Source organism: Musa acuminata, chromosome BXJ2-5 (assembly GCF_036884655.1).
Source record: "Musa acuminata AAA Group cultivar baxijiao chromosome BXJ2-5, Cavendish_Baxijiao_AAA, whole genome shotgun sequence".
Lineage (NCBI taxonomy): Eukaryota > Viridiplantae > Streptophyta > Magnoliopsida > Zingiberales > Musaceae > Musa > Musa acuminata.
The window spans coordinates 12,111,108-12,132,236 of record NC_088342.1 but is presented as its reverse complement, the minus strand read 5'-3'; the positions used below and the strand labels follow the sequence as shown (position 1 = coordinate 12,132,236).

The window sequence follows — 21,129 nt, the reverse complement described above, 5'->3', positions numbered from 1 at the left end:
GGAAGCCACCCAACGAAGAGTCTCCATCTGTACGTCTTCTCCTTGACCGTTAGTTTGGGAGCCCACGCGCGTGATTGGATGCGACGTTACCCCATCCTGGGCCCCAGACCAAAAAAAAGAAAAACGAACCCAAGGTCACAGCGAACTGCTATGCTCGGCTGGCCTTTATATATTTGTATATATATATATATATATATATATATATTCCTTTTTAATCCAAAATTTTGAGGCTTTCCTACTACATAGTTTTATCCTTACTCCTTCGACAATCAGCGATGGACCCGTGTTCATATGCAACGTTATGTCGACGTGGCTGATCTCGATTGGTGGTTATGTCTGTTCCCTGCTCCGAACTAATTTAGGAGATCACAAGGGCATTTCTTTGAGCAGGGAATGCGATGTGAGGGAGGTGGGCACCACCGCAGGTTGTCGTATTCTCAAGCTTCTATGACCGTCCATCAAGCTGTTACCCCTTACTTTCGCTCACCACGTGGCGGATCAACATTATTTCGTCCACCCAGCGGAGGAAGGAAAAAATTAATTAAAAGGGTGAAAGTTCAAAGGGGGAGAAGGGGAAGGCGACCATCTTTGCCAGGGCAAAGGAACGTAGGCAACTCGACGCCCCCTTCCGATCGCCGTGGAACGGAGGATTTTTTTGTTCGGGCAATCCTCTCGCTTTCTCCTCTCTTAGCATTCATCGTTTAACTTGAAATTCTTTCGTTTTTGCCACGGTTTTCCTTTTATTTTTTTTTTTTCTTTTTTATGATTTCCCGTTCAAAACTTCCAAAGAGACCTTTCTTTGGGGGGGGGAATTTTGACATAACTTGTCGTTTTTTGTTTCTAGATCTCAAGTTTCTGATTTATTTGGCGTCGATTTCTTGGAATCCGTCAATCGGGGTCTCCGATTGGAGGCCGGTGATCGGGCGAGGACGATTAGATATCGATCATGGCGTGTAAGGGGTTCTGGGAGTGCTTGTTAAAGCTTCTCAACTTTCTATTGACGCTCACCGGGTTGGCGATGGTGGGATATGGGATTTATTTGCTGGTGATATGGAATAAGGCCTCTTCTAGCGGCGTTGGCGAGGACCTGGTTTTGCCGACGGGCGGTGATCCCGAGTTCTTGAAGCTTGGACGGCCCATGCTTGTCGCCGTGTCCCTTTCGTCGAGCTTTCTCGATCATCTTCCCAAAGCTTGGTATGGGATGCTTCTGATTCGCTGTTCCTTGGCGAAGGAATTTCTGTTAATTCCACTTGAAAAGTTTCAGCTTTTTTTCCTTTTTGTTGGTTGATGTGATCGATCATCTAGTTATGCTTGTCGCTTGTTTCATTTTGCTTATTATGGTAAAAGATAAATTTAGTCTTAGGTTAATTTATAAAAGTGCTAACAATTGTTTAAAATCCTTAATTTCGTGAAAAAAAAAGATATCTTTTACTAATTTGTGCCTTTTGGTATGAGTAGATGCTGAACTGGTAAAAAGGCAGATTTAGATAATCGAAAGAATCTTGCTGCTTATGTTCATACTTGAAATTCTTTCCTCCTTTTGTGGTGTTTTGAATTTCTTTAGGATTGTGCAGTAGTTAATTATGCATTATTATCACACAAAACCATTCATTTTCTCTGTTTCCATTTCTTTTGTGGAGCTTATCTTTCGCTCTAACCACAATTCTTGCCAACCCACCTCGTGCTCTATATGCACTAATTCGATTTTGCTAAAATAAGGCAAACGTGAAGATTACACTAGTGCTATAAAGTCACATTTACAGTTATGATGATTTAACTCATTGTTCTGGAAGCTAGAGTTCCATGTGATCATTTGGTTACACCTTCATGCAACTCAGCATCCATTGGAAGAAGATCCACTAATAGTGATTTGAATTTTATTGCTTTTTCCCCAAGGAATTGCATAGAAATATGTGCAATATGAAGCCAAGAAAATTTTAGATTCAGCAACACCATCTTCCAGTTCAATGACTCGTACAAGGAATTGATGTGCCTGCAGACAAAGAAAGAGTATTTCTAGCTGTTTTTTTTTTCTGTCACCATTCCAACCAGGATGCCTTAACAGTACCTACAGAGTACTATTGGATATATTGCACACTGCCAAATGTGCCTCCATACCATGCCATTCAACTGGAAAAACAATTATTGTTTTCTGTGATGTCAGAGTTTATTCTGTAAGATTTTTTATTCTACCACCTTTCTGGCTAATAAAACTGCCTTATCATTTGGTTGATATTCATTTCTATATTGCTTTCTTCGCTAGGTTCCTTTAAGAAGACAACAATTTAAATTTCTTTATTGTTTCTAGCTATGGCTTCACATATACAGTCCAAAAAGCATGTTTTGTCTCTGATCAGTTTCTAAATCCTTTGTCCATGTTTGTTTTTTTAACCTATCATTCATTACCATTGATGGAAATACTAAACTAGTGATATGATGTTATTGCAGGTTCATTTATTTGTTTATTGGTGTTGGGATTATTATCTTTGTCATATCATGCTTTGGCTGCATTGGAGCATTAACAAGAAACGGGTGCTGCCTGTCTTGTGTATCCTGACATTTTGAAATTTAATTTTCATTTCTTGTATTTATGTTCATTAACTTAGGATATGTTTGCATTATATTTTATAAAATCATATGCTTGTATCGCCTTCTGGCATGCAAATTGTTCAGTTCGTTCCACTCGAGTTGGCTGGCACTAATTGTATATATATCACATGTTATTGATATTAAAAAGCTACATACGACCATATTTTTTGCAATCTTAAATAGCAAATTGTATACTCTTTGATTTAGTCATTCAACGTAAAACCATTGTAAAATATTGCAAGCCTAGTGTTCCATCAAATGAGTTTGTGCTATAAGGTTGCTTGTTCTAAATGATCAAATGATAACATTATGGCCATAAACAAAGGCCATGAGGTTTCCCACTGAAGGTAGGTTCCAACCGAACAAATTGAGGTGATGCCACACCAGTAGTACTTCAGCAATGTAGGAAACTGTCTTTTGTATAACTTGAGGAAAAAAAAGAACATTACATATGGGATATTGTCATTCACGAGGACAAATAATAAAATCTGTCATCTTTGACCATGTGTTCTTTCTCAATAAATCTAAGTGGACATATTATCTAGTCTCACTTAAGTAGACACTCTTTTATTGTCAATATAATGCTTTCCTTAACCCCAAAACAGTATGCTTTTCTAGTGATCTTGTTGGTTCTAGTTGAGGTGGCTGCTGCTGCTTTCATAATCTTTGACCATAGCTGGAAGGATGTGAGATACTTTTAATATCTGTAACCTCTTTTCTGCCTTTCGTTTTTCTTTTGGTGGGTTCTGATGTTGAGTTCCTGCAGCTGATTCCTGATGATAAAACTGGAAATTTTGAGACTATATATAATTTTTTGGAGGATAACTGGAAGATAGCAAAGTGGGTTGCTCTTGGAGCTGTTATTTTAGAGGTGAGTGTGATCTATGACCCTTTCAGGCTTTTAAGCAGAGGTAGAAAAAATATTTCATATTCCTTCTTTTGTGTTGATCAATATTCTGACTATTTATATTGACTTTTTGTTTTTTGAACAAAACAAGTTTTTGACTATATATGGCCACACTTTTCACTATTGTCTCATGATTACTTCATAGAAATTCACTTCGATGATATGTTGGTTAAATCCAAAATATATTATCTATAATAAGTGTGATACTTGATCCATTGTTTTCTATCAGATGCTCCTGCTGTAAGTCTTTAGAAATTAGCAAAAGTTCTTAGAAAAGCTGCAGTCAGTTGTTACTAGTTCTTTTAAGATAACACTTAAAATGCTCCTCTAGTCGTGTATGGTCATGACCATAAAAATGGCTGTTAGTTTGTGTTCATGCAAGTGATCTGGGTTGTTTTAACTTCTTTATTGTCAGAGGTCAATATTGGATGGGTATCCTCTCCTCTTGTAAGGTATCTGTATAGTTCAGTTTAGGATTTAGGCTTTGGTTGGGTCCAAGTAAGATATCTGTATAGTTCATTTTAAGATTTAGGCTTTATTTGGGTCCAATTTACTTGGAATCAACTTTGGTTGATCCTTGTAAGATATCTGTACAGTTCCTTTCAGGATTTAAGCTTTGGTTGGGTCCAAGTTACTTGGAAACAACTTTGTTTGATCCTTTGTGCATTCAGTGATCACTTCCTGTTATAGAGGGGACCAAGCCACACAGATTTATTCAAGAATAACCTAGGATATTTTCACATGCCAGTTGCAACCCTGAAGTTGAGTAATGTCTTAAATTGTTTTGCACTAATTAATCTTTATTTTATTAAGATCATTAATTTATTATACATCTGTGTGAAGCTCCATTGTGGACTTAGGAATTATATGAATATAATCTGCAGGCCTTTGTATTTGTGTTAGCCCTTATTGTAAGAGCAGCAAACAGGCCTGCCGAATATGATAGTGATGATGAATATATTGCTCCAAGATCTACCATCCGACAGCCATTAATGAACCGGCAAGGAACTCCGGCAACTGGAGTACCTGTTCTTGGCACTCTTGACCATCGTCCTAGCAGAAATGATGCCTGGAGCCAACGGATGAGGGAAAAGGTGATCTCTGCACTCTGCAGGAAATCTTCGATTGTGTTTGCAATTTGTTACACTTGTTAGTTCTAATTTTCTTTCTTTGTGTTGTTTTCTTCTGCTAGTATGGTCTTGATACCTCTGAGTTCACGTACAACCCATCAGACCCAAACAGATATCAACCAGCTACTGCACCTCAGGTGGAAGAAAGGGGCCGCTGCATCATTATGTGAACATCGTACGGGTGAAGCTTTGCTTGCACAGTTTGCTAGTCACTTCTTTTCGATGTGTGAAGCTCTCCAGAGGTTTTCCCTATTTAATTGAATGTTTAGGTTAACTGCCACTTGAGCTTGCTGCCTGATTTCACTGCATAAAACTTCTTTCTTCTCTTTTACTTGATACATTACCTCTCAGATAAAATTGCATTGCGGCATCAAATTAGTCTGACATCATATCTGAATATAGACGAATGACCATTTTGACAGCTTAAATCAAATATCAGCTGTTTCATATTCTTATCTTAAGAGCATGCAATATATACTTTCATGAAGAGCATTGGAAGGTGGTGAACAAGCAGCGGTAGCTTCTGCCCTTGGACATCTTTAACGTCTTTATTAGCAGAACCTTTGTTTCTTCATTTGCAAAAACATGAGCATTTATTTTCAGCTCATCCTCTGCTGTTATTTCCGTGGAACTCAAAAGCTATGTTCTTTCTTTTTTTTTTAGATTTGTTCTGTTTTCATGATCTTATATTGGAGAACTTCCATCATCCATGGTCATATTAATATCAGAAAGAATACTTTCAGCATCAGAAGAATTGATTGTTGCACTCATGTGAAACCAGGTACACCCACAAATTCTGCCTAATTTTGGTGTAAGATGATGATTCACTTCCCTGCAGCATAATTCTTATCATAAAGTCAGACTGGGGTTTAACTTTCTGCACAATTATTACTTACAAGCCTGTAATCCGAACATGTACTTATCAAAATCACATATTGGCAACTAATATTGACAATATTTTACCCTTATTTTCACATTTTTTTAGCTTGTCATTAAGCATTTCTGTACCATGCATACAATTGACATTAGGAAATATCGCATTAATTGTAAATACGATATATTAAGTTGAAATCGACATAAAGGCAAAGGGATTGGGCGAGCATGTCATTGCAAATGAGTCGCTCCTTTAATACAGTTGACAATAGGAACTCCTGCAACTTTGTCGACGTGATAGGTGAAAGGTCGATTATAGTAAAAGCTTATGGAAGGATGATGACGATGATGTCAAATAATTAAAAATAATAATCGATTTTATAGTTTTTGTATATATAAATGAGTTACCAAACTAGATAAATTTTTTTATAGCTGAGGTGTTCTCGACTTCGTCGATCCACCCCACCAATTACTTGCATTCAACAAAAACCTCTTCTAATGATCGAATCAGTATTCTTTCTGAGTTATGGTAGAGAGCAGAGCACGCACTATAACAACAACAGCTAGGCGCTTAAAAGAAACAAACTTTACGAAAAACAGATAAGTAGCAGGAAAGGCAATAGAAGAAGATAAGATCCGATCCAACCATATCCTATCGAAGTGATGATTAAAGTGTCTTATATAATTATCAGTGTCCAGAGAATGCAGAAGCTGTTATTGGCTGGATCACAAAATCATCAAGCAGATATACATAATGCGTGAATCAAACAAATATTTAATATATAGTAGATGTCAATCTTCTTCGTACCTTCTGAGTGGCCACCTCCCCTGCAAAAGGCTGCTTCATGGGTTGCGGCCACCTCCCAGTGTCTCCAGGAAAAGCTAAAGCTAAAGCTAAAGCCGAGGCCACTGCCGGCATTCTTTTCTTGGTCCAAGCTTAGACGGTCCTATCTTTGCCCATCATTAGGTCCTCCACCCCTACTTGGCAGCAGCCGACCACCACCCTGTGCGTCGGGCGCTCCTCCATGCACGCTGGCCGCGGGACGCTTTCCCACCTGCACCCGCCGCCCTCCTCCAGCTCGCACAGGAATAAATCCTTCGGGTAGGACGGGTTGTAGACGTAGGCGAACCTCCCCTCGCTCAGGAATCCGAGCGACGACAGGCCCCACCCCCCGTCCCCCACCAGCTCCTCCACCATCGCCCGCGGCATGCTCCCTACCTCCTCCTCTACCTGCAGGGATTCCTCGTCCACCGCCCACAGCCGCACGCTCTCCGCCCTCCAGCCGAACCCCGTCCCGATCCCGCCCGCCCCCGCCAGCAGCAGGCGCCCGTTCGCGAACCCGATGGCCGCGTGTCGCACGGTCGGGTCCGGCACGCGCACGCCTCGCGCCGGCCCCCACCGCCTGGATTCCACGTCGAACCAGCTCAAGGTGAAGGGTGACTGCTTCTCCAGAACGTACAGCCTCCGCCCCACCGCCGCCGAGGAGATCGATTCGGACCATCTGAAGGCTTCCGGCATGGGCTCACACGAAACCCATGCGCCGCTGGCGCCTCCGTCGAACACCTCGACCGCGTTCTCTCCGTCCTCGAGGTCGCTCGCGCCGCCGGCCACCACGACGCGGGTCCCAACGACGGCCACCACCGGGTCCGTCCGCGAGTAGCGCGGCGGCTCCAGCTGGCGCCAAGAAGCGCCGAAGGGGTCTGTGGCGAGGGCTAGCGCCGAGACAGAGAGGACGCAAAGGCGGGTGCCGCCTCCGGGGGAGAGCATGTAGGAGGAGACCTGCTGCGGCTGGGGGCCCTGGCGGTGGGAAGGGTAGCTGGGCGCGAAGGGGAGAGACCGCCACGCGCTGGAGAGGGGGTCAAAGGCGGCGGCAACCTGGCGACGACCCAGGTGGTGGAGGATGAACCACGGTGGCGGGCGGCGCGGGGAGGAGAGGACGGCGGTACGCCAAGCCTTGGAGACGCGGGAGGCTGGGAGAAGGTCGAGGGGAGACACGCGGGAGACGATGGCGTCCAACACGTCGCCGTGGAGGGCAGTATCCGCCGCCGCCTCTTTTTGTTTCGGCCGTTGTTCCATCTCTCTCTCTCTCTCTCTCTCTCTCTCTCTCATCCATTCATCCGCCTGTGTTGGACGTTATGAAGACGCCAACCTGCGTTAGGTCGCACGTCCTCGACATGGGCCCCACCTGTGTCATATGAGATGGTGTCTGCGTGAGTCGGTCGAACCAGGCACCAGGTAGCTCCGCCAAATTGTGGGTCCCAGTTGTGATGGCACGATGTCAAAGAGGGATCGCAGGAAGGGGGGGGGAGAGATCAATTATTGTGTATTTCCTTTTCGCTAGTTGGCCGACTGTTGAAAGCGGGAAGCTCGAGCTGTGTGTTTGTTGTCGTCGTTTTTTTCGTTTAGGTGAAGGATGTGTGACTCGGGGATGGTTGGTTGGGGTTATTAAAAGTATCCGAGTGAGTGTGTGTGAGCCGCACGTTGCGGGATCCGATCCGAATGACGTCTTATCTTCACGTAAGAAAATAGAATCCAGGATTAAAATAAGCGACGTGGGAAAATCGTACGCAAAATGTGTTACTGCAATTTGATATGTAGTCACAGAGTTCGGCTGATGCTTCGCCGGTTGAAGTTCTGTCTCGTGGCAACTGCAAGTTATCGGGCACAACTCATACCGAATCAACACGATGGATCTCCTCTCATCTCTTGACTCCACCCTTCAATCTGGGGCAGATGACCAAACCACTCTCTTCTTTAGTGTAGATAGAGAAATCGCACTCGGTTCACAAAAGGAACTACTTTACTCGTGATTGAAACGTAAAGCAAGTTCATTACGTGGATTGATTGAAACACAAAGGGGATCATGTTTACAGCGTGGACTCCCATGGAATCGTACCAATGTGTTTTTTTTTATTTATTTTTGGCTTTTTATACCAAGTCCTCATCAACAACTTCACGTACAAGTTAATAATAATAACACGAAATTTGAAGACTTCCTTCTCTTGCCGCTCTTCTTCTTCGCCGGGAAACAACAGCGTTCAGGTCATCGCCATCGACGACACTCTGCGCCTTCTTCTCTTGCTGTTCTTCCATCTCGGCTTCTTCTCATGCACAACAGATGTAAACGAGACTTGGGAAATATGGGAGTTAACAATTTCGTGTTAGAAATATATATGCAACTTCGAAACATTTATACCAAAATTAAAATCTAACATGTCTGCGTGCTTATATTGAGTCGAAATACCTTTTATTGTTATCTTTTTGTATCCGTCTTCACCCTTTTTACCTCTCTTATACTTTTTCATAAGATCACCATTATTAATGGAGTTGTGCTTCAAAAGCATTCAAACACACGATGGAATTACCTATAAGAGGAGAGAGGGTCTAATCTCATATATTCCCTTCCATCAAGATCAATATCCAAGATTTTAACTTATATAAATATCGATATTTAAATCTTTAATTATAATTCAATCATTATCCTTAATACATCTCATCATTTAGGTTATGAGCCACATACCCGGTTAACATTCTTCCACTTAGCTTATAAACCCACAAAGATGTAAAACAAAAATTTAAAAATTATAATAATAAAGTTTTTTTAATAATTATATTTAATTATATTTTATGTTTTAAAAAATAATTTATACATGCATGAGTTTAGAAAACATGTTGATAGTTTCAATAAATATTATAATACTATATCATGTTAGACTATCAATGTAAGTCATAATGGTTATATGTTATTTGCGTCGTACTTCCTTTTTTGTATTACAATATTATTAGTCCTTCTCAATGCATTTCATAATTATCAGTATAATTTATCTTGCAAAGACAAGCTTGTAATCACGTACAAACATAATATGTATATGTATAAATAAAAAACAGAATAACAAAAATAATAACTTTAATTATATAAAGTAAAAATATCAATTATAATATCTACTCAAATATACATTATCATATCTTTTATGACTAACTACAAACTGAGAATATTTTTTTTAAATATCTAAAGCTATAAGACCTTAGTGAATGAGCCAACAATCTATACAGTGAAACTAAAATTCTTAACTAACATTTATTATTTTTAAACCTTTTTTTTAACCACTAAGTATTATATATCAATATGCTAAGAATTGTCATAGTACTTATTATTCTTAAAGAAAAAAATTACTATGATATATTACAAAATATCTTTACTGACTTAACAATTGAGTTGACCACACAAAGTTTTGAGATAAACTTTCGTAGTTATAAAGCTTGATCAGTGATCTCAAAACATATCACTAAATCAGCTTCTACTATTAATAATATAATAATATATTTTTATAAACTATCTCTTCAACTAAAATAAATATAAATATTAAAGTATACTTCTTAATATCGAGATAATTTACAAAATCAGTATCTGAAAATACTATCATTTCAAGTTGATCTAATCTTTTATATCTAAGCATTTAATCCTTCATTCCTTGTATAAATCTTATTACTTTCTTTGCACTCTTGTAGTATTTTATTATTAGATAAATCTAATATTTTCCTAATATTCTAATTGCAAAATTAATATTTAGTCTAATATAGATCTGAGCATATAATAAATTTTTAATTACGTATGCATATTGAATACACTTTATTTGATTCTTTTTCAAATCATTTTTAAGAAACTAACTTAGATTGAATTTTTCACCTTTAGTCATAAGCGTAGCATTCGTTAAACAAAGGTGCATATTAAATCTTTCTAATAAATCCTCACTAATCTTTAGATATATATACTGATTAATAATATTTTTATTAAATTTGAATAATATAATTGCATTTCAAAAATTTATATGTAATTGTCTAGAATCTTATTTAAAGTCACAAAAGAATTTCTTAGGTTTGCAAACCAAATATTCTTTTTTGTTTTTTATCAATCCTCCAAGTTGTTATATATATATATATATATATATATATATATATATATATATATATATATATATATATATATATCGAAAATATTTGATTTCTTAGAGATAAAACCGGTAAAATAACGAACCAAGGGACAGGAAGCCCTAAACCCATCTTTCTTCTTCCTCAGCGTTCCATTCTCATGAGGCCTGTCGTCCGTTGCCTCACGGCCCTTGATCGTCGCACGCAGTGCCACCACTGCGTCATCATGAGCCACGGTTCTTTTTTCGGTCGGTAATGCAGCGTCGCCATCCGTTGGATCCTCCACCTGTAGGCGACCAAAGCAAGTCGTCACCCAATCGACACACTTCCTATGGCAGCAAGCTGCGACGACCGTCCACGGTTGGCAACATGCATTCTAAAGCAGTTTCACCCGTGTTGCATCGTTGGCAAGTAAGGGTATCTTTTTGATCGAACATAATACATCAAATAAATAATTCAGAAATAATATTAATCCAAAAGTGAAACAATAATTGAACAAATTCAATCATATACATATATAATAATAATAATAATAATAATAATAATAATAATAATAATAATTTTTTATAATTAAATTTCATTAACTAGAAATAGATCTGTAATAAAAAAAACATTAATGTCAGATTAAAATATAACGTACCATGTGAGAAAGAGGTGTGTATCATTATTCAATATCGAATCAAAATATTTTATTTGAGCGAATCGAAAAACCTCTTGTTATTACCGTTTTCGATAAAACCAGCCCTCTTTTATCTCTCCCCTGTTTTTGAAGCATCACAAAAAGTCCCACCTATTATAGGCGATATCTGTCTTCACCTCTCTCCCATTTTTGCACGTCACAAAAAGGCAACACCTTTTGTGATAAATATCGATATTTGAAAAGAGAGGATCTAAAAAGGTATCTTGAATATTTTCTTTCATCGAAATTAATAATATTCAAGATTTAGATATATATATATATATATATAATGATATTTAAATATTTGATTAGAATCCAATTATTATCGACCAACGAATCTGACTGTGTCAAGGCAGGTTAAGTACAGTGAGATAATAAAGACAGTATATGATTGATTTGTTATTGATGAAACATGGAAGCCTATTCACAAAATGTGTTGCCAAAAGTGCACGATGGTTGAGTCGAGTGAGATTACCCAACGTGCTTGATAGTGAACAAAAGTATCGTGGTCGATGAGTCAATACAGTTAGGGCCATAGGTCGATATCGGGAGTTTCTTGTTGGGTGGGTAGGATGATGAGGTGGCAGCGCCCTCGGGAAGGAATGTTGGCCGACATTGGTCGGGATCCGAGCCGACTCACTGCTCTCCTTTGTGCGATGAAAGGTGTCTTCTAGGTCGAGATGTTCGTCGGTCAGGAGTGGTCATTTCGGAGCAACTCGGACAAGAGTCGGGTTGGCGGAGTCAGTTGGGCTTTTGTGAGAGGATGTTGATCCGAGCTTCTTAGTTTGCCGACTCGAGCGTCGTTTGTGGTGGGATGCATCTCTCCGACTCCGGGATGAATGGCAGTGCGTCCTTGTGTACTGGATGGCAATTCTCGGATTGAGGCGCTCGTCGTTCGGGGGTGTTCGCCTTCTTACAAAATGGCCTTCGTCGGGTGCTTCCCGACTTTGGCCCCTCCGACGAACAAGTCAATGGAGTATTTGATATTGAGTTTTTTTCTCCTCCTCTAGCTGGGCATTGGCCAGGGGTATATATTGTGTGAGGATTGATTATGCCTCGGTTTGGTGTGACCATTGACCTTGTGGGATGGGACGACTTTTTTGATGAGCTGGCGTCTTGGGGGATGCCTGAGCAGCGTTAGACGGCACCGCCCCGAGCCCTCGGGATAGTCGTGTCGCATAGTGTCTCACTACGGAACCTGGCTTGTCGTGCGTCATGGGGTTCTAATGGCATGTGGTGTTGAATTCTAATATTGGTTGGGACGTGGCGTGTGACGCCGGTGATGACTCATCTAGGGGCCAAAATATTCCATATCACTTCTCCCCCCTTCCCTCTCCAAAGCGTGCCGCTAGGTCCCTAATGGGCTGGGAGGCATGCTTGGAGCTGAAGGACGCGATTGTGCTGGTTGCTCACATGGGGAAGCCGGATTGACTCATCGGAGAGTGGTTTTTAGAGGGGCGGTGCCCCGTGATTTGGATAGGATTAATCATGCTGATCGAACGGTGGGGCCTGATGAGGCGATACCTAAACTTCGAAATCGGCCAGACAAGACCTGTAGAGCGAACCCGACGTGTCTCAGTTCAGATGATGGGTTTCGCATGGCTTAGAGCTACGGCTGTCGAGTTCGCAAGTCAGCAAGCGAATCGAGGCGGCTCGATTTAAAGACTTGTCGGGGGCGAATTAGAGTCGACGTGAAGCGACTTGGATAACGGGTTAGGCCGATGATTCGGGCACTAGATCGATTGAGATATGACTCAGGGGGCGAATCCGAATTGAACCTGGGGGCCGAGCGAGTAAGCTCGGTTTCGATGCTGGCGGGTCGCCAGTCGAGGGCGATCTGGAGTGACCCGGGCAGGAATCGAACCTAGGGGCCGAGTGATTAAGCTCGGCTCCGGTTTGAACTTGGGGACCGAGTGAGTGAGCTCGGCTCTGGATTGAATCTGGGGATCGAGTGAGTAAGCTCAGCTCTGAATTGAATCTGGGGACTGAGCGAGTAAGCTCAGTTCCGGGTTGAACTTGGGGGCTGAGCGAGTAAGCTTGGTTCCAGTTTCGGTGCCAGTGGGTCGCTAGTCGGGGGCGATCTGGAGTGACCCGAGCAGGAATCGAACCTAGAGGCTGAGTGATTAAGCTCAGCTCCAGTTTGAACTTGGGGACCGAGTGAGTGAGCTCGGCTCTGGATTGAATCTAGGGACAGATCGAAACATGGAGCGGGAACACCAACATGATGGTGGTGCCATTGGACGACTTCCAAGTGATTCTTGGAATGAAGTTCATACACATGGCGAAGTTGGTGCCAATGCTGTTCCTAAACTCCCTGTGTATGATGGGAGGTGATGACCCCTACGTGGTTCCCGTCTCTCAAAGAGGAACCAAGGAACCCCAACATATATCGGCATTGCAACTGAAGAAAGGGGTACGAAAAGGTGAATTAACATTCGTAGCTGCTATGAAGCTAGATCCACTCAACGAGAAGGCCATTCAAGAACATGTTGTGGTGGAGAATGACCTGAAACGGTTCAATGACATTATGTCACCCGAGTTACCGAAGACTCTTCCTCCACGCAGAGGCGTGAATCACAATATCGAGCTAGAGCCAAGAGTGAAGCCTCCAGTGAGACCACCCTACCGCATGCCCCCGCTAGAGTTGGCAGAACTCATGAAGCAGTTAGATACATTGCTAAGCAGTGGTCTCATTCACAGCTCTAAAGCACCATTCGGAGCTCCAGTTCTCTTCCAGAAGAAACAAGATGGGACCCTCCGACTATGCATCGATTACCGAGCCCTCAACAAAGTGATAGTGAAGAACAAGTATCCCATCCCGCTCATTGCGGACTTGTTCGACCAATTGGACAAAGTCAAGTATTTCTCAAAACTCGACCTTAGGTCGGGGTATTGGCAGGTGTGCATTGCTGAAGGCGATGAAGCGAAGACTACTTGTGTGACCAGGTATGGAGCGTTTGAGTTCTTAGTGATACCTTTTGGCTTAACCAATGCTCCGGCCATGTTCTGCACTCTCATGAATCAGCTATTCAAGGAGTATTTGGATAAGTTCGTGGTCGTCTATTTGGACGATATCATCGTCTACAGTCAAATGCTCGAGAAGCATGTCAAGCACCTTCGGATAATTTTCAAGGTTCTCAGGGAGAACACTTTGTTCATAAAAAGGGAGAAATGCTACTTTGCCCAAATGGAGATCTTATTCTTGGGGCATCGAATCGGTGATGGTTCCATTCGAATGGATAAATCAAAAGTGCAAGTGGTTGCAGAATGGCGAACTCCAAAGAAGGTACTAGAGTTGAGATTCTTCCTTAGTTTCGTCAACTACTATCGACGCTTCATAGCAGGGTATTCGAATCGTGCAACTCCACTGACGGAGTTGCTGAAGAAGGAGCAGCCTTAGAAGTGGTCTGACAAATGTGAAATAGCATTCCAAGATCTGAAGGCTGCTATTCTTGAAGAACCAGTGCTCAAATTACCAGACTCTGGAGAGCCTTTGGAAGTCCATACAGATGCTTCAGACTTTGCTATTGGAGGAGTACTCATGCAGGAGGGTCATCCGATAGCCTATGAGAGCCGTAAGCTCAATGAGACTGAGCGGTGGTATCCAGTGCACGAGAAGGAGATGACAGCGGTGATCCATTGTCTACGAGTTTAGCGACACTACCTTCTCAGATCGCGATTTGTGCTAAGGATAGACTTTTCGCTCTGAGATATTTCCAAACGCAGAAGAAACTTTCCCCAAAACAAGCTTGATGATAGGACTTCTTGGTTGAATTTGATATGACAATGGAGAATAAGCCTGGAAAGGCAAATGTCATGGCCGATGAATTGAGTCGGAAAGTGGAGCGCGTGAATGCCGTACAAGTGGAGTCGGTGGGACTTTTGGAGCTGTTGCCCATACCAGAAAGGCCGTGAGAGAGCATTTCCTTGGACTTCATATCAAGCTTGCCACTAGTAGGGAGACTCGGATCGATACTCGTGGTAGTCAATCGATTTTCAAAGTATACAACTTTCATTGTTGCTCTCCTACACTATTCAGCAGAGGAGGCAGCCAAGCTGATGATGAAGGATGTGGTGAAGTAGGTGAAGTATTGGGGAGTCCTGCATAATATCATTAGTGATCGAGATGCTCGGTTCCTGGGACGATTCTGGACCGAGCTATTCAAATTGTTGGGATCCAAGTTATACTTCTTCACAAGCCTCCACCCCTAGACGAATGGCTAAACCGAGAGGATAAACTCGCTCCTAGAGCAATATCTTCGGCACTACGTGAGTGTTAACCAACGAGATTGGGTGAAGTTGTTGGACATTGCCCAATTCTCCTACAACTTGCAGCGGAGCTCTGCGTCCAACAAGAGCCCCTTCGAGATCATTACAGGACAACAACTATCAACTCCTCATACCATGGCAATTGGGTATACTAGGAGTAGTCCGTCAACCTACCACTTCGCAAAGGAGTGGCACCAAAATGCAGATATTATGCGGGCTTACTTGGAGAAGGCGACAAAAAGGATAAAGAAGTAGGCAAACTTAGGAAGGCAACCACAAGAGTTCAAGGTCGGCGATTTGGTGTTGGTAAAGCTCCAACCAGTATCACCCCAATTCTTTAGGAATAAAGTCCACAAAGGATTGGTGCGCAAGTATGAAGGGCCCTTCCCAATTATCAGTAGGGTAGGCAACGTCTCCTACAAGTTGCAACTACCGGCGTGGTTCAAAATTCATAATGTTCTTCATGCCAGCAACGTAAAAGCCTACCACTCGGATCCACAAAATGCTTTCTGAAATATTCCAACTCGGCTAGCCCTCACCAGAGTCTCCGATGAGAAGCGAGTTGAAACCATTTTAGCGGATCGTAAGATAAAGCTACCCAATGGAGTTGAGCAGATCGAGTACTTAGTGAAGTGGCGAAAGCTTCCCCAAACTGAAGCCAATTGGGAGCCCGAAGATGCCCTGCGACATGAAGAAACAATTATCAACAACTACCAACAAGCGTCGATGAGGGCGTCGACAGTTTAAGTGGGCTCCGAATGTCATGAATGATCGTCGCGCACCCGCAACAACTCCATTCAACGAACCGTTCGTCGCTCTCATCTACATGTATAGCTGCTTGGTAGCATGTTTTGTCTTGGTTTTGAGTCATTCTGCTTGTAAAAATGTAAGTTCGAACAAGTTGCAGCGCTACAAAGCGACCGCTCACTAAACCGAGCAAAACAACCCTAAAACAACCTAAAACAGCTCCGTCTTCGTGTGCCATGGGCTGTTTTCTGTAGTCCACTTCCGTATAGTCTCGGGCATTGAATAATCTTTTGCAAGTTCGCACGTTCCCTTGACAGGAACTTGTTGTCGCGCCCGGCACTCGGTGAGCAACTGTTTGTAGACTTGCAGTTGTTCGTTCAACCTTCTAAAGTCCTTGTTTCCCTCCTCTCCCTCTTTTCTCTTGTGTATGCAAGGTGCTCGCTGAATTGCTTGTAAAGCTTCCCCTTTTCGCGAGACGTCGGGACTTGTCCATCGCTCGTTCTTCGAACTAATCAACTTTCTCTTTTTACAAGTCCTTCGGGACCTGTGAGAGGTTGCAAGTAGGCTGATCTTTGCGGACGCAAATCGCAAGGGCGAAGCACGACTTAGGCAACGTAAGCTAAGTTCGCGTCTTTGCTGCAAGGGTGCCTCGTGACATAGGCAACGCAAGTTAAGTTCGCGTCTTTGCTGTAAGGGTGCCTCACGCCTTATGCAATTCCAACTAAGGCCGTGACAGGGCGTCGACCAGGGGTTTATATACTATTGTATGAGGATTGGTTGCGCCTCGATTCGGTGTGGTCGTTGACCCTTGTGGGATAGGATGGCTTTTCTGGCGAGCTGGTGTCTTGGGGGATGCCTGAGCGGTGTCAGACGACACCGCCTTGTGCCCTCGGGATAGTCGTGTCGCATAGTGTCTCGGTACAGAACCTATCTTGTCGTGCGTCATGGGGTTATGATGGTGTGCGACGTTGGATTCTGATATTGGTTGAGACGTGGCGTGTGACATCGGTGATGACTCATCTGGGGGCTAAAATATGCCATATCAACGCTACGCTGACGAAGATATGCCAAAGCGACCTTATTAGTATTTGCTGTCGTAGGATCATGGTATGGTTGGAAGATTCAGTTATATTATGTTTTGCTGGAAACTTATTCATTACATGGAATCTGAATCCATGGATCGTCTCCTTTTCCAATACATTTTTGCAAAAAGGGTATGAAAACATTTGGAAATAAGCTTAGAGATTAAATTCCAGTATATTGATACTTGTGCCAGTGGAGACTGAAAGGTTTTTTTGGCTTTGTACAGTAGTACGTACATGATGCATACTGGGGGAGATAGCTGTCGATGTTGCCTCGCATGCTTCGCAAGTGTCTTTATCCTCTCTCACCCATAAAGGTTGTCGACTCCGAGTAAAAAGAGCTTGTGGTCAGGGAGACTCTGCGCACCACACTCGGTTATCTTTCCCTTTTGTTTTCACTGCACGTCGCTTGTGTTCGATGAGATCTCCGTGTCTAAGCATCAATTCCTGCACTAAAACTCGCAGTGTTCTTGACGATTCATCGAAGCCGCGCTGCGCGGTGGGCGGCAAGACGCGGGTGGACGCGCGGACGTGTCGCGTTCCGGCTTCTCTGTTTCAAGACCTTCCCATTGAAGCCATGTATCCCGGCGTCCCGTGACAGGTGGATCCGTATTACCCGGATTGCTTCGTTGCGAGACGAAAGAAGACAACAACGAACTGCTGATGCTAGTATCAACTTCTCTGAAGGACAACATAATGGTGCTCCTGCTCCGGGAGACCAGTTATGAACCCCACCCCACTTCCAGTGTTCTAATTTTGTGGTATGATGTGACATTCTTTGATGCTGAAAAGCCACACACATCAGTGAAAGCTTTTTAGGCGTGATTCGATCGGTCAATCCAAACACCGCAACTACCATCAAAACGTCAAGAGCTAAATAGGGTCGGACGCGTCTCTCTCTCTCTCTCGCAGATCCTCCGTGACGCTCCCCGCAACTTTATTGGGTTCCCAAAACCACGAGACGCACCAATACGCAATGCTCGGTTCCTACATTGTATCTGTTGTTTTCCCCCTTTTCGTACATGGGAAGAACAACTTCGTAGCATCACAGCACGTGAACTACGTGGGGAAGATGACTCCTTGGAGCTATTCCTTGAACAAAGATAACGTTAATAATGTTCTTGTAGAACAGTCATAAAGAGCGGAACAAAGAGTTTGTCCAATCGACTCCCTTTTGCGTCGCCTGTGACTACGCCTACACAAACAAGGAACAGAGGATGCAGAAAATTATAAAGAATAGCTACACAGAAGACGTCGTGACCTCTGCTACAGAGGCAGAATGGAAGCGACAGGGACAGAGCTAGGAATCCAAGATCTCAGTGACCTCGCCTTCTTGGCACACCCCAACCTCGATTGCCATCGTCCTGTCTCCCCTCTTCCCCTCCTTGGGCGAGGCCTTCACCCTGCAGCAGTTCCTCCTTGGAGACTGCCAAAAAGAACATGATCAGAATACATTAGATTGCGAATCTATAAACATGTCACACCATAGCTCATCCTTGGATTCTGATCTGAAGAACCACCATAAAGAACTGCTTACTCGGTCCCAGAGGCCCGGGTCGGGCTTCTTATAGACGAGGATGCTGTCCACGAGCGCGCCGGGGTCGGGCATCCGCCACCGGCACGTCGGGCGCGAGTCGCGATGGCGCTCGTACACCGTGACGGTAGTCCGTCGGGCGGCGTCGTATCGGGTGGCCGAGAGGTAGTAAACGAAGGGCCGTTGGCACGGGTGGCGCGCCACGGGGCGTGTGTTGAAGGCGTAGGCCGTGTAGTCGGCGCGGCGGTACCAGTTGAGGAACGTCCGTGCCGGCATCTCCATCTCCCGCGGCGACGTCACTCCCCGCGCCACCAGCACCGCGAAGCCCCAGGCCACGGACACTGTCCACGGCCGCTGGGTCTCGTAGCAGATGGACTGCTGCATCACCCCGGCGGGATCGAGGCGGACGGGGCCCTCAAAGAGCCGGCGGAGGGCGGCGGCGCGGGAGCGGACGCGTGGGAAGATGGGCTGGACGACGTCGAGGTGGTGGAAGGAGAGGAGCGGAGCCACGGGATGGGCGGTGAGAAGGCCGAGCAGGTCGCCGTAGACGTCGTACTGGTGGAACCCCGGGTGTCGGGTGAGGGGCACGCCGAGCTCGGCCATGCAGGCTTGGATGCGGTCATCGCTGCCGTAGAGGGCCGGATAGCGGCGAAGGCAGCGGTCCTGGACACGGGAGAGGGCGGCGGCGAGGGGGGCGCTGATGGCGAACCCGCCGCCGCCGTAGGCCATGCCGTAGGAGAAGTAGATGTTCTGTAGGTGGGACTCGGAAGGAGACCCGATGTAGTAGGGCTGGCGATGGTCGAAGCGGGAGAGGAAGCGGGCGAGGTTGTCAGCGATAAAAACAGTGTCGTCGTCGCCCATGACGAACCACCGGACGCCAGGGAGACGGAGGCGGAAAGTCTCGGAGACGATGCGGGAGATGCGGATGGCGGAGCGGTCGCCGCGCCTGTGGGCGTAAGGGAACCGGGACGTGTCGCCGGATATCTTTAGGGGCGGTAGGTCGCGGGTGTAGGACGAGTTGAATTCCTTGACGGGCTTGTCGAGCCAAACGAAGCCACGCATCTGCCGGGGCCGCCACCAGAGCCTGATGTATTCCTTGCGGCGCTCCCACAGCTTGGCGGACGCCGCGATACCGAACACGATGTGCTGCAGCCCAGTTGCCGTCTCCGTCAGAACAGCCGCAGAGGTGGGCCGTGGAGGCGGAGGAGAAGGAGGCGGGGGCGATTTGGCGATGGTATCGAGTCTGCTAGCGTCTCTCTTGGTTTGATTGGGGGAGGAGAGGTGGATGAGGGAGTCGGTGGTGGTGGAGGAGGTGGGGCAAGGGGGGCTGGAGAGCAAGACGTGGAGAGGGTAGACGAGGTAGATCACGATAATGGAGAGGACGAGAAAGATCATCAGCCTTGGGATGGAGGAGGAGGATGACGATGGCTTGGCATCCCTGGAAGAAAGAAGGGACACAGAAGGCTTGCTATTGCCATTACTCCAGGCATCCTTGTGTTTGCTGCCGCCACCACCTTTCATGGCTCCTTCACTATACCAGAATCTTCGTCTCCTTGCAATACCTTATCCGTACTTTGTCGCTGTTTTGGCTCTGAGAACATGAAGGGGAGGAGAAGAAGCCGGCGACGGAAGAAGAAACATCAAACACGATCAGAGAAATGAAGTGGGAAAAGAGAAGGGGAGACGAGAGGAAGAGAGAGGCATGCGCCTCTTCCACGGAACACGCGTCCTCCGCTCTCTCTCTCTCTTTCTCTCTCTGTCTCTCTGTTTCTCTCGTTTCTTGGGAAAAATAAACATGGTCAGAGTGAGATCAGGATGTGACGCTTTATGTTTACGGTACCTGAACTCATCAACTCGGTACAAAGCACCGAGTCGAACCAGGTCGAGTTAAATACGATCCAAATATTTTGAGAAGGGCAGCAAACATGCATCTGAAACGGTGCGAATCCTCTGACTCACTGATGCCATTACCACAATCAACTTTTCAGAAAGCGGTGTTCAGTATTTGATGCAGCAACATTATAGATTTCATCAAAACAGACCTAACAGTTGGGTTATTTCACATTATAGTTAATGTTATATTAACGATGCTTATTTGTGACTACATAAAATTTTATGCGAAAGTTCAAACATACATATTTTTTATACAGGTCATATAGCTACGTAAAGTTTTTATATGACTATATGATTTTTTATTCGGTTGAAGCCATATAGATGACTTGACCTATGGCACAAGAACTAAGATTGAATCCCGAGTACAAGTGTATGAAAATCAATCCACACATGTATCTAAGAAAATCATCATCGGATTCACTCTCGACTTAGATCTCTTCGGCACCTAAGTAAATCTAGATGGAGATAGTGAAAGCGAGAGGAGAAGAAGATAGAC

At 44.3% G+C, this 21,129-nt stretch overlaps 3 protein-coding genes across 6 annotated transcripts; 1 reads left to right on the top strand and 2 right to left on the bottom strand.

Moving 5' to 3' along the window:
• Positions 1-505: 505 nt before the first annotated feature.
• On the top strand, positions 506-5,594 carry LOC103973164 (tobamovirus multiplication protein 2A). 4 transcript variants are annotated; one of them, XM_065108890.1, is made up of 8 exons: positions 506-663; positions 845-1,194; positions 2,449-2,548; positions 3,195-3,275; positions 3,356-3,460; positions 4,381-4,590; positions 4,689-4,801; positions 5,408-5,594. In XM_065108890.1, the coding sequence occupies exons 2-7, from the start codon at positions 947-949 to the stop codon at positions 4,794-4,796; spliced, it is 852 nt and encodes a 283-aa protein (XP_064964962.1). In that variant the 5' UTR covers positions 506-663; positions 845-946; the 3' UTR covers positions 4,797-4,801; positions 5,408-5,594. The 4 variants fall into 4 exon arrangements, with proteins under 4 accessions (XP_064964962.1, XP_064964963.1, XP_009385932.2 ...); XM_065108891.1 differs by lacking the exon at positions 5,408-5,594 and adding an exon at positions 5,049-5,371; XM_009387657.3 differs by lacking the exon at positions 5,408-5,594 and having other exon boundaries at positions 4,689-4,957.
• Positions 5,595-6,436: 842 nt separating this feature from the next.
• LOC135611529 (F-box/kelch-repeat protein At1g23390-like) lies at positions 6,437-7,576 on the bottom strand. The gene has a single exon (XM_065107168.1). The coding sequence runs from the start codon at positions 7,574-7,576 to the stop codon at positions 6,437-6,439; it is 1,140 nt and encodes a 379-aa protein (XP_064963240.1).
• Positions 7,577-18,270: 10,694 nt separating this feature from the next.
• LOC103973162 (uncharacterized) lies at positions 18,271-20,523 on the bottom strand. The gene is made up of 2 exons (XM_009387654.3): positions 18,744-20,523; positions 18,271-18,632 (listed from the first exon to the last, which is right to left on the bottom strand). The coding sequence occupies exons 1-2, from the start codon at positions 20,259-20,261 to the stop codon at positions 18,507-18,509; spliced, it is 1,644 nt and encodes a 547-aa protein (XP_009385929.2). The 5' UTR covers positions 20,262-20,523; the 3' UTR covers positions 18,271-18,506.
• Between the last annotated feature and the right edge of the window lie 606 nt (positions 20,524-21,129).